The following is a 13,235-nucleotide window of genomic DNA, read 5'->3' as shown; positions in this document are numbered from 1 at the left end:
ATTCTGGTGCTGGAGGAGACTCTTGAGAGTCCCATGGACTGCAAGAAGATCAAACCTATCCATTCTTAAGGAAATCAGCCCTGAGTGCTCACTGGAAGGACAGATCCTGAAGCTGAGGCTCCAATACTTTGGCCACCTCATGAGAAGAAGACTCCCTGGAAAAGACCCTGATGTTGGGGAAGATGGAGGGCACAAGGAGAAGAGGACGACAGAGGACGAGATGGTTGGACAGTGTTCTCAAAGCTACCAGCATGAGTTTGACCAAACTGCGGGAGGCAGTGGAAGACAGGAGTGCCTGACGTGCTCTGGTCCATGGGGTCACGGAGAGTCGCACATAACTAAATGACTAAACAACAACAAAAGATTCTTGATCTTAGGGTCGTGGGTTTGAGCCCCATGTTGGGCAAAAGATTCCTGCACTGCAGGGGGTTCGACTAGCTATCCCTTGCGGTTCCTTCCAACTCTATGATTCTATTAGTCCCTGCCACCAGGACCAATTTATTTATTTACTTAATTTATATACTGCCTTATACCCGGTGGTTTCAGGGTGGTTCACAGAATAAAATCAAGACATAAAACCACAAAATACATAATAAAAATAAAAACAACAACCCAATAGCCCCCCCAAGCATATTTTAAAAGGACATGGGACGTAAATCAGATCAACCAAAGGCCTGGTTAAAAAGGAATGTTTTTGCCTAATAGTGTACAATGAAGGCGCCAGGCGAACTTCCCTAGGAAGAGCATTCCACAGACAGGGAGCCACTGCAGAGAAGGCCCGTCAAGAGATGATGTGAGCTGGAGTTGAACAACATCTGGAGGGTAGCAGGCTGAGGAAGTGATATAAGTCATAAGGATATCCTGGTTTCTGGATGTGGCTTGCAAATTGATATAAAATTTTTGAATAAAGCTGGAACAACACAAAGAACTACAAACAGCCCTGATGGATGTGGCTTGGAGATGGCTCTGAGATTTCTCAGCCTCCTCATTCATTCATTTATGCAATTTGCATTCCCTTTCAAAAAAAATGCATGCAATGCAATACCTTCAGTCCCTCCTTGTGAAATTCAGAAGCCCCACTGTGTTGTTCCAATTTGTGGAATGTGGACGGGACTTAAAACCAAACACATGTTGAATTGGCACAAACCAAATTTAGACCGATTGGTTCTTCCCTGGCCTCCAACATACCGAAAAATAAAAAAGGTAAAGGGACCCCTGACCATTAGGTCCAGTTGTGGCCGACTCTGGGGTTGCGGCACTCATCTCACTTTATTGGCCGAGGGAGCCGGTGTACAGCTTCCAGGTCATGTGGCCAGCATGACTAAGCCGCTTCTGGCGAACCAGAGCAGCGCATGGAAACGCCGTTTACCTTCCCGCTGGAGCGGTACCTATTTATCTACTTGCACTTTGACGTGCTTTCGAACTGCTAGGTTGGCAGGAGCAGGGACCGAGCAATGGGAGCTCACCCTGCCGTGGGGAATCAAACCGCCGACCTTCTGATAGGCAAGTCCTAGGCTCTGTGGTTTAACCCACAGCGCCACCTGCACCCCCCGAAAAGTAATACAGTGCTGCTAAAACTATGATGAAGCACAAAAAAGGGCAAAAGTCTTTCCTAGCATTGCTTTCCTACCTTGAGTAAATGTAGTCACTGACACTCCCGGCTGCAACTTCTTCTCCACATAACCGTGCTCTGGCCCAGCTGTTATCTCATAGATCAGCTGTTTGTCTTCTGTATCGGGATCCATAGTCAACAACTCTTTCTTGGTGATCAGATTTTTTGGCTGGATTGAAGACACAAAGCCAGTGTTTATACACTTATAGAGATGGTATCAACAGTTCCTGGGTCTGAGCCTGAAAGCTGGAACTAAGAGTTTATTCCAATGGATAAAGGCTATTCCCTTGGGCTACATTCGTAAATCTGAATGTCCGTCCCTTAAGAACTGGCTCCAAAATCTACCCTTCTCAGAAGGCACCAGAGGAAGAAACGAGTTGCTTTGGAAGAAGAGGGAGGGGAAAGGAGGGCAAGGAAACTAGAAGGAGTTCTGGAAAATCAAGGCTCCACTATGTGGTCAGTTAAGCAGTTTGATTGTTTATCTATTTATCCAGTTATTCTTACCCTGTTGCTCAGCCAAGACGATTAATAAGTTCAAACCCACTTGGCTGCTATGATGCCTGTATCTAGGAACACAGAATGCTGCTTTAGGCTGGGACCACAGAGTCCATCTAGTTCAGTGTTGTCTACACAGATTGTCTAAGGTTTCAGGCAGGGAATCTTTCACATCCCTACCTGAAGACATTGAAGATGCCATTTCCCTATATCCACAGCAGAACATGTGATGGGAGGAAGCAGGAAGCAGGGTCCAAAGCTGGTATCTGTTTTGTTGGAGAAGGAAAACTCTGACCCTTAACCTCTGCTGCTTTGCGGCCATACTCACTTGTGAGAAAGGCTTCGGGAGTAAACCTCCAAGGAAAAACCTGTGCCCACCGCCTTGCGGGGTATATTTGGGAGAGGAAAAGGCTAGGGAATAAATCCTACACAAATCTGGAATGGAGTCCCTAAAATGGTTGGACAGCGCTTCGTACACCTCCTTCCAGCAACTCCTGCAGCCAAGCTGGTGCCAAACTCTGCTTTCCTTTACGATACGATAATCTTTATTGTCATTGTCTCATACAGAACAACGAAATTGAAGAAATCTACATCAGACATTCAAAAACCAACAAGCCTGCTATCCCAGCTATCCCAGCCTGGTTAGCCCCTAAAAACCCTGATACCCCATAATTAAATACAATATACTCCCATAGAGACTACCTTAAACTTGGTTTAAAACCAAAATTGCATTGGGATAGAAACTGTTTCTCAGGCGGCTAGTCCTAGTCTTTATAAGCCTGTACCTTCTTCCAGAAAGCAGAAGCTGAAAGAGATAATTTCCGGGGTGTGCACTATCCTGCACTATCTCTGCAGCTTTCCTATGGCACCTGGAAGCGTAGATTTGATCCAAGGTGGGAAGAGTGCACCCAATTATTCTCTCCGCAGTCTTTACAACCCTGGACAGCATTGTTTTTTCCCTGGCCGTGCAGCTCCCAAACTACACACACTTTGGACCTCAACAGGGATGCTGGGGTGGGGGAGTCTTGTTGTCTGGGCAGCCCATGACGTCCATACACACTGCCCAGGCTGGTGCCCCAGGGAGGTCACTTTGGTGCTCTGCAGCCACAGTAAAGGTAAAGGACTCCTGGACGGTTAAGTCCAGTCAAAGGCGACAATGGTGTTGCAGCGCTCATCTCGCTTCAGGCCAAGGGAGCTGGCCTTTGTCCACAGACAGTATTCCGGGTCATGTGGCCAGCATGACTAAACTGCTTCTGGCACAAAGGAACGCTGTGACGAGTGCCAGAGCACATGGAAACGCCATTTACCTTCCCGCTGCAGTGACACCTATTTACCTACTTGCACTGGTGTGCTTTTGAACTGCGAGGTTGGCAGAAACTAGGCACTGTGGTTTGACTTCAGGTTAAGAACATACCTCCAGAACGAATTTAGTTCTTAACCCAAGGTACCACAGTACATCGATTGCTTTTGCCACAGAATCCGAATGGAGGTGACCAGAAAACACCACCGCTTACAACAAAATCCAAAATACCAATAACTAACCTAGTTGGTCTCTAAGGTGCTACTGGAAGGAATTTTTTAATTTGTTTTGTTTTGTTTTGTTTCTACTACAGCAGACCAACACGGCTACCTACCTGTAACTGGCTCTTGAAGGTTTGAACTAACACCAAGTAAGGTGGGAAGCAGATGCTAGCACCAACACCTATCCACATAGCAGAGCTTCGAATTTATTTATTTTTAAAAAGCACCTGCCTTCATTTCCACACCTTTTAATTGGTGATGGAAGAATTGCTTGATTAATCACAGCAATTAATCAACAAGCACTTCAGGAAGGCAAATGCCAATAGCAGCAGAGTAAGACATCGGAGTGTGCAGGTCTACGGAGTGGGTGGGAAGGAACTGTGCTGTCAGGGACCTTAGTCCTGCAGTTTAAGATGGATGGCTTTGTTTAGCCACAGCTGCTGATGCAACAAGCAGCGGAGCCCTGCTCCATCCATCATCGCGGCTGGCAGCATTAAGGAAGAAACACAACTCCGCCTTCGCTTAAAGCACTCTTAACTCCAGAACCACCACCCCCGTTTTTTCAGTCAATACCACATGGCAAGGTTTATAGATTTCATGCCCCAGAAGATCTGGGCAATGAGGCACAGCTGTAAGGACAACCTGTGGGCATTTAATCATCAGTGATGCTGGAGAGTAAGCAAGGAGGCAAGATGTTTCTCCAGCATGCGTTTCAACCCACGTAACATTTGGTGTGGAAAAGCTCCATGCCAGGCCTGAAATAAAAGAGGAAAGATGGAACTCTTCTCCGGTGAGTCGGGAAAACGTCTCTTCCGTTTGGAGAGGGGGTGCATCAAAATGCAAAGTGCCACCGCTTGAAAGAAGAATTGCACACACTCCCATTTTCAGTTGACCACAGAGTGAGTTTGGGGCTTGTTCAGAATGGGATTTTCCCAGGAACTTGGGTGCTACAGACTCCACTTGGCTGGGCAGCAACCCCAGCCCCACAACAAAGAAGAAGAAGAGTTTGGATTTGAAATCCCGCTTTATCACTACCCTAAGGAGTCTCAAGGGACGCGGGTGGCGCTGTGGGCTAAAGCCTCAACGCCTAGGGCTTGCCGATCGAAAGGTCGGCGGTTCGAATCCCCGCGGCGGGGTGCGCTCCCGCTGTTTGGTCCCAGCGCCTGCCCACCTAGCAGTTCGAAAGCACCCCCGGGTGCAAGTAGATAAATAGGTACCGCTTACCAGCGGGAAGGTAAACGGCGTTCCGTGTGCGGCTCTGGCTCGCCAGAGCAGCGATGTCACGCTGGCCACGTGACCCGGAAGTGTCCCCGGACAGCGCTGGCCCCCGGCCAATAAATGTGAGATGGGCGCACAAACCCCACAGTCTGTCAAGACTGGCCCGTTCGGGCAGGGGTACCTTTACCTTTACCTTTAAGGAGTCTCAAAGCGGCTAACATTCTCCTTTCCCTTCCTCCCCCACAACAAACACTCTGTGAGGTGAGTGGGGCTGAGAGACTTCAGAGAAGTGTGACTGGCCCAAGGTCACCCAGCAGCTGCATGTGGAGGAGCGGGGACGTGAACCCGGTTCACCAGATTACGAGTCCACTGCTCTTAACCACTGCACCACACTGGCTCTCAAAGGTGGGGAGGGCTCATAGTGCCCGCCTTGTCTCTAACAGGTGTGTCGTTCACAGCTGGAATTATGGCGTTTGCCATTTTTAATTTACCTAGCTGATTCATATCCTGGCTTTCCACCATTTAGATCTTCAAAGTGATTTGCAAGCATGTTTGAATACTGTCTCGGTGGAGGGCTGGAGTGGCATATCCCATTTCACAGCCTGAGGCAAAACAGGAAGGTGCCTCCCTGCCTCTGCTAGAGCCTCCCTTATGTGGGTTCTGCAGCAGCGCCCATAAAGTGACAACAGCAGGTTCAAGAAGATTTCAACGGAGCTCTTGTGAGAACTTGCAGAGCGCTGCATTCTGGGTTTCTGCCATGCAAGGCGGCTTCTTCAGCCCACCACATGGGTAGACCAGCCCTGGCAAGGGCTGCCTTTCCACATAGAATCACAGAATTGTAGAGTTGGAAAAGACCACAAGGGTCATCTAGTCCAACCGCGAGCAACGAAAGAGTCTTTCACCCAGTGCAGGGCTCGAACCCACAACCCAGCCTCATGCTCTACCAACTGAGCTATCCAGCATAGAACATCTTCCGCGTAGAACAAAGGAACAGAATATCTTGCCCTTCTCCTGATGTCTATGAGGACCCTAGTTGTCTTCAACATCACTGATTGACCAGCTACCTTTCCACAGTTAAACAAAGCTCAAGGCAGCTCACAGCACCAGAAAATTAACGCCCTTCACTCTTAACAGTTGCAGAAATGTAAACAAACTGCAAATGCTCATAAACAATAGCCTAATGAAAAGATCTAAATAAATATAGAATAAATTTTAGCAACCCCCACATACTTATGGTTTAACAGGGAGGGCAAATCCAGAAGCGGGGCAGGTAAGAATATCTGGGTCAGGAGAACAGGGCTCAAGCCCAAGTAGTCTTCAAATTATATTGCCAATGAAACTTTCAAGACCTGGAAAAGTTGCCCATTTTCTGTTCTGCATCTCTGACACCTATCCAGTAGCCTTTCCCAATTTTCTCCATGCACCAAAACGTGTGACTTGAAAGCAAAGCAAACGTGAAAATCTACCTTGCCATCCATGTACTCCAGCCACTGCAGGCCCAAGTTTGTGACAATTCTCGGGGTTCCATCATCCACAGGAAGAATTTCCACTCTGAACAACTGGGGCACAGCAGTCACAAGCTGAGAAAACATTTGTGCTGTTATTTTGTAAAATGTATATACCGTTTGAATGTAACCCCCACCCTCCCTCTCGAAATATCCAGGAAATATTTCACGGGATTGATTACACCGTTTCTGCTACTTGTATTGCGTTCTGAGGGCAGAATTAGACTGACTAACCCATCATAGTTACACTGGCAGCAGAATTGCTGGACTGTATCATTTCAGACTGTCGGTAGGGAGAGCACACATTTGAACAGTCCCCTACAAAATCAAGGAAAACTAAGGCACAGTCTCACAACCAGCTGAAAACTTACAGGACAGGGAGAAAAGTTCTTGACTACGTTTTTCCCCCCTTAACATGTTAGCTTTCTGTGGATATGGAGGTCTCTACCCATCACCTGCCACCCACCCAAAGGGAAGCGCTGAAATTTGCGCTTCTCAACCTGAAGCTACATATGATGCTACCACGTGTCAGGATGGACTCAGACTGAGCTCTAAAGCCAGCACGGTTTCCCCACCAACCTCTTTCCCGTCCTCCTCCACGACGAAAAAGGGATTGGATCCGTCGGAAGCAGTGAAGGTGAAGCGGTCCTCCAGGGAGTTGCTCCCGTCGTGACTATAACTGATCCGGTTCTGGAAGACATCCTCCATTGTGAAGGTGTGGGTCTGACGATAGCGGTGCCCGTCGCTGGTCCGTTCGATCAAGCCATGCCGTGGCGGCTGCACGATCGTGAATGTGATGGATCTGGCCTGTGAGCAAGAAGGGAATGTGTGAAGTGGACTTGAAGAGCTGGGATCAAGATAAGTGGAGACTATGCATGTGTGAAAACTCTTCCTCTGCTCCTCCCTTTTCAACCCCCTCCTGGTTCTGGGAGGCAGTGGTGCAGGAGATGGTGGGGAATCACTTGGACCTTCACTTGTCTGACGTGCCTCTTCCTCCTCTTCCTCCAACCCCTCCTTGCTCAGCCTTCCAGCTCTGGAGTACCCCCTGCCTCTGACTCTTGCCTCCTGTCTGGTACAGGGCCCCCCACAAATCACTGCTCCCCTCTCCCGAGTCAGACTCCTTCCCTCCCTTCTCCTGGGGCACACTAGACCCTGACACAGGACAGTTCTTATTCCAAACGGATTTTGCAGAATTCTGCAGTGCTCCAAGGAGGAAAGACACAAAAAGGGCTTCACCTCTGTGTCCATGTCTGTGGCTTTAAGCTCAAACTCTGTGATGGTCTTCCTCACTCCTTCTTGCACCCTCATCCCAGGGCTCTGCACAACAGGCAAAGAGTCATCTACAGGGTTAATGGTGATGTCAAAATTCTGGCTCACCTACAGGGGAAAACAGATGAAGCGAAAATAAAAACCAGATTCCCATCTAACACGACTTCCATGGACAAACTCTGCCTGAGCATTTGAAATTTTGCAGGTGGAATTCAGTTGCATACTGGCAAATTCAGGTTCCATTTTGCTGTTTAGTCGTTTAGTCGTGCCCAACTCTTCGTGACCCCATAGACAAGAGCACGCCAGGCACTCCTGTCTTCCACTGCCTCCCACAGTGGAATTTTGGTCAAACTCATGTTGGTAGCTTCGAGAACACTATCCAACCATCTCGTCCTCTGTCATCCCCTTCTCCTTGTGCCCTCCATCTTTCCCAACATCAGGGTCTTCAGGGTCTTTTCAGGTTCCATACTTAAGTGGATTTGGCAATCTCTTACACAACTTGCCAACTTCCCCCTTTCCCCATAAAATCCGACTAAGTTATGGGAAAATGCCCTGGAAAGTGTGGGTAAAATGATTATTTTCCACAACGTTGACCAACCTTCCTACAAAAAAATCAGAGTGTATGCTCAATAAACAGCTGGCTTCAGAAAACCTCCCTGCAAACTTTGTGCAAACTGTCGGAAATCAAGCCTTTATCAGGAGAAACTGGCAACTCTCCCAGGCACCCGGCTTGGTCTCCTGTTGACCTCCCTGTCTGCTTTCCCGGCAAGATCCAGGCAGAGGTCACGATAGGCGATCCTTCTCAGCATGAGAAGAACACACCACTATTTCCTGCCCCCCCCATTGGGCAGGGGAAAGAGATAGAAAGAAAGGTATTTACATGCCTTTATTTCTGTCTTTGCAGCGTTACAGAAAACATGACTGCTCTCTTCAAACTCCAACAGCCGAGAGACAAACTCCTCCTGTACTTCCTGTACAGCTCATATTACACTCTGAGCTAATTCCGGTGCCCTCTGTACTGTGAATTGACTGTCCCTCTGTTTCCCACGGAACAGTCCCAACATTCCCATTATGTTTTGCTTTCAAGCTAGCAGCAGCTCATGGCTGCATTGTTTCAATATCGTAACATACTCCCCCATATGAATCAATGAGCGCTGCGAGCAAAGCGTGATCCAGAGAAGAAAACAAACAGTTGTTATACATATAACACTCCCCTGTTATTTCAGTTCCACCCTTGGAACTACCCGCCACTGGTTTCCCCAGTGTACCTCTCTGGTTGTCTGACTTCCAAGGAGTGAGTGCATCTGCATTACCTTGGCTAGGGAATGTAGTGTTACGCTTAGCAACTCTCTGTTGTGTCTTTGTCTCTGACTTAGACACAGCTTCAACCTGTCTTGAGTTGCTAACAATAGTAACACATGCTACAGCTGAGTTAGCAAACTCTTTTGAATACCTCTTGGGTGGTACACTCTCTCAGACCTACGTACGAAATTAACCAAATATGGATGGGCGCCCGCCTGGAGCTGACGTTTGCCAAGAACAAAAGGAAATCCACTCACCTCGTGTGTGCCATCAGAAACGGAGAAGGCAAATGTGTCAGAATGTTTCTCCTCCTCGCTGGTATGGATGTACTGTATGTTGCGGGAGACCAGGTCTGCCTGTCTGAAGGAGCTAATCCTTCTGCCTAGAGTAGCAGGAAATGGCAGGGGAAAGAAAACAGCAGCAAGCTGATGATTCTGCAATCTTATTGACTAGAAACTTCCCTTGGAGAAACAAAACTGTTTAGGGCTGCCCTACTCATGATTCGCGGTTGGGTAGATGAGTCACCTACCCCTCAATCAACCCAAAGAAGAATGCAGAGTAGTTACATTTGTATAACTCAAGCACAAAATTAATTTGTCGTTCGGGACATAACCCTGGGCATATCGGTGTCCGAGGTGGTAAATCCAAACAGCACCCCTTCCCCAGGAATTGCTTCCTCTACATATGTGTGCACACACGCAAAAGCGGTGGAGAAGGGTTGGTATAGCACAAAGGGAAGGAACAGTTCCTCAAAGGCTGTCCAATTTTGATTCTGTCTCCGCCCATCCCACGTTAAGTATAATTGTACAGTGGTGCCCTGCAAGACGAATGCCTCGCAAGACGAAAAACCCGCTAGACGAAAGGGTTTTCCGTTTTTTGATTCGCTTCGTAAGACGAATTTTCCTATGGGCTTGCTTCGCAAGACGAAAACGTCTTGCAAGTCTTGAGATTTTTTTCGCTTCCCCCCCTTTTTCTAAGCCGCTAATAGCCTTTTAGCCGCTAAGCCGCTAAGCCTTTAATAGCCGCTAAACCGCTAATAGCGCTAAGCCGCTAAGCCGCTAATAGGGTTGCTTCGCAAGACGAAAAAACCGCTAGACGAAGAGACTCGCGGAACGGATTATTTTCGTCTTGCAAGGCACCACTGTATACTGAAATGGAAAATAACTCTGCAATGGGTCTGCATGCAGATTGTGATGCATGGCGTAGAAATTTCCACTGAAGCTAAAGAAGAGCTGAGAAGAGAGCCTAACAGATTAATAATAATAATAATAATAATAATAATAATAATTTATTTATATGCTGCCCTCCCCAGCCAGGGCCGGGCTCAGGGTGGCTAACACCAAATTCTGTGGGGCTGTATCATGGGACCGTATCTCTGTGCCTCATTCACAAGGCAGCAGGATGTATTACAAGTCTATGCATATGCTAATCTGTTGGCTTCCATCTTGGGTGGAGTGACTCTTTGTTCTCAAGCTACTGGAGAGAATGGATGTGCTAATCTCTTCTCTAGGAAAACAGCCTCAGGCTAATGGAGGCTTGAATGCAGAAGAGACAAAGCTTTGATTTTTAACTCTGGGTGGAAGATGTTCATAATCTAACATATTTTACCTATGCTGGGATCAGTATAATATATTATGCATCTATCGGAATGTAACTTTATTGTTTAATAATAATAATAATAATAATAATAATAATAATAATAATAATTTATACCCCATCCATCTGGTATAAATGTTTGTTTTGGGTCGGCGCTGTGGGTAAAACCTCAGTGCCTAGGACTTGCCGATCGTATGGTCGGTGGTTCGAATCCCCGCGGCGGGGTGAGCTCCCGTCTTTCGGTCCCAGCTCCTGCCCACCTAGCAGTTCAAAAGCACCCCTAAGTGCAAGTAGATAAATAGGTACCGCTTTATAGCGGGAAGGTAGACGGCGTTTCCGTGTGCTGCGCTGGTGCTGGCTCGCCAGAGCAGCTTTGTCACGCTGGCCACGTGACCCGGAAGTGTTTCCGGACAGCGCTGGCCCCCGGCCTCTTAAGTGAGATGGGCGCACAACCCTAGAGTCGGACACAACTGGCCCGTACGGGCAGGAGTACCTTTACCTTTACCTGTGAGTAAAGCTTTTGAACTGTATTTTCCAGATTAGAAAATTTCTTATTTCAACGAGTCAGTTTTAATTCACTCAACTGCTTCTAAACACCCAATATTAATAATCTCAGTATCCCAGATGGGTTTTTCCCATTGGTTAATGTTCCTTCATTGGGGGGAAATATTGCCCACCCCTGCCTTAAAAGTGCACAGTTAAGTCTTGTCAAGTGCTTGCCTTGATATTGCTCAAAAAAACACAGAACATTTCCAAACCTGGTGTTGCAGAGTGCTCTAGGTGCCCCAGCTGGGGCTGCTTAGTAATCCTGTACAGGAGATCACTTGGCTCACTGTCGTGATCCACAGCGGACAACTCAAGAGTGGTGATCTTCTTCACTGAGTTCTCGTCCAGGGCCAGTCCTGTGTTGACAATGACGGATGGTGGCAACCGATCTTCTGGGAGAATCAGAGGCAAAAGGATAAGACCAACGGCTTCCTTGCTTCCGTTTTCCTGCCTCTCGTGAATATTCTAAACTAGGTTGCTACCCGGTTAAAGAAATCTTAGCCAATTGGCCATATGCGTTTTAGCATCAATCAGTTAAATTTACATACATTTGGCATCATCTGAGAAAGGTGTTTCCTCCTGAGGAAAAGGAAAAGGGGGACTACGTCTTCTAAGATGGTGTTTGTCATCTCCACTTTTAATATATACTTGCATTAAATATCCCAAAGAAGAAATCAGAGCATCCTTTTATAGTTTAGCAAACAGTTTTTAGCAAATGCTTTAATTCTAATTTGCCCCACTCCAGTTAACTACTGCACTATTCTAATTTGCCCCACTCCAGTTAACTACTGCACTATTGTCTATTTTATTGCATTTCAATTTTTTGCTCTATAAGACTCGCTTTTCCCCTCCTAAAAAGTAAGGGGAAATGCGTGTGCGTCTTATGGAGCGAATGCAGGCTGCGCAGCTATCCCAGAAGCCAGAACAGCAAGAGGGGATTGCTGCTTTCACTGCGCAGCGATCCCGCTTGCTGTTCTGGCTTCTGAGATTCAGAATATTTTTTTCCTTGTTTTCCTCCTCGAAAAACTAGGTGCGTCTTGTGGTCTGGTGCTTCTTATAGAGCGAAAAATACGGTATTTCAAGCCACCTCGAAAACATATATTCACAGTTCTGTTAAAGTATTGTTATAGAGTTGGCAGTATTCTTTAAAATTATCTTTGGAAATGGAGCAATGAACATGGATTTCTTAAACAGAAAGCCAGAGGGTCTGATTACTAACTCAGAGTAGGCTCACTGAAATCAATGGCCATGGCTAGGTTAGGCCCATTCATTGTAATAGGTCTACTCTAAGTAAATGATATTTTCTCTGATATCTGTATCCTTGGTCTGATAGGATATCAGATATTCTACAGGCATGTCTTCTCTCTAATTTGCATCGTTTCTTCTATACTTCTGCATGTTTCTCTGTTTTAGCTTCCTTTCTTTTAAATATTTTTGTGATAAAGTCTAAAATTCAGTAAAAACCTTTATGGGCAAAATAAAACCCCTTAACAATTTGCGTATTGTGCTTAAAAACAATAGTTCTGAAGTAAAAAAAAAAAAACACACCCAAAGCTTTATTTGTTTTTAGGTGATGCGGAAAAATGCTGCAGCTGCCATCATCTTCGAAGGTGGGATAAAAAAATACTGCAGAATAATTAAGAAGCTTGTAATGGTACTTGACTGGAGAAGAGCCATAACTCACTGTAAAGCTAAAGGTGAAGGACCCCTGACAGTTAAGTCCAATCACGGATGACTCTGGGGTTGGGGCGCTCATCTCGCTTTACTGGCCGAGGGAGCTGAAGTGGGGAGTTTCTCCACAGACAGCTTTCCGGGTCATGTGGCCAGCATGACTAAGCCACTTCTGGTGAAACCAGAGAAGTGCATGGAAACACCGTTTACCTTTCCGCCAGAGCGGTACCTATTTATCTACTTGCACTTTGACGTGCTTTCGAACTGCTAGGTTGGCAGGAGCAGGGACCAAGCAAAGGGAGCTCGCCCCGTCACGGGGATTCGAACCACCGACTCCCTGGCGCCTCCAGGTATGGCTGGGAGAGACCACTGACTGAAATCCTAGAGCAATGCTACTAGTACATAACACTAAGCTAAATGGACCAAGTTCTCAACTCAGCGTAATGCAGCTTCTTATATTCCAGGAGGTGGCTGACTTTCCTGTTTTTAAGCATGGCCAT

The 13,235-nt window shown here is 46.9% G+C and overlaps 1 protein-coding gene across 2 annotated transcripts in view; it reads right to left on the bottom strand.

The window, feature by feature from the left end:
• FRAS1 (Fraser extracellular matrix complex subunit 1) overlaps nt 1-13,235 on the bottom strand; it is a 374,578-nt gene that overhangs the window by 58,125 nt on the left and 303,218 nt on the right. Inside the window, exons 46-51 of one of the 2 annotated variants that reach the window (XM_082236229.1) lie at nt 11,277-11,456; nt 9,180-9,304; nt 7,588-7,728; nt 6,931-7,158; nt 6,313-6,426; nt 1,631-1,781 (exon numbers count right to left, since the gene is read on the bottom strand). In XM_082236229.1, coding sequence (XP_082092355.1) covers nt 1,631-1,781; nt 6,313-6,426; nt 6,931-7,158; nt 7,588-7,728; nt 9,180-9,304; nt 11,277-11,456 — 939 coding nt within the window. The remainder of the gene's footprint in view (nt 1-1,630; nt 1,782-6,312; nt 6,427-6,930; nt 7,159-7,587; nt 7,729-9,179; nt 9,305-11,276; nt 11,457-13,235) is intronic. The other variant, XM_082236230.1, reaches the window with a different exon arrangement.

Source organism: Podarcis vaucheri, assembly GCF_965113315.1.
Source record: "Podarcis vaucheri genome assembly, chromosome: 9".
In the NCBI taxonomy this organism is placed as follows: Eukaryota; Metazoa; Chordata; class Lepidosauria; order Squamata; family Lacertidae; genus Podarcis; species Podarcis vaucheri.
Note: the sequence above shows the minus strand (reverse complement) of the source record. Positions and strands in the feature narration are given on the sequence as shown.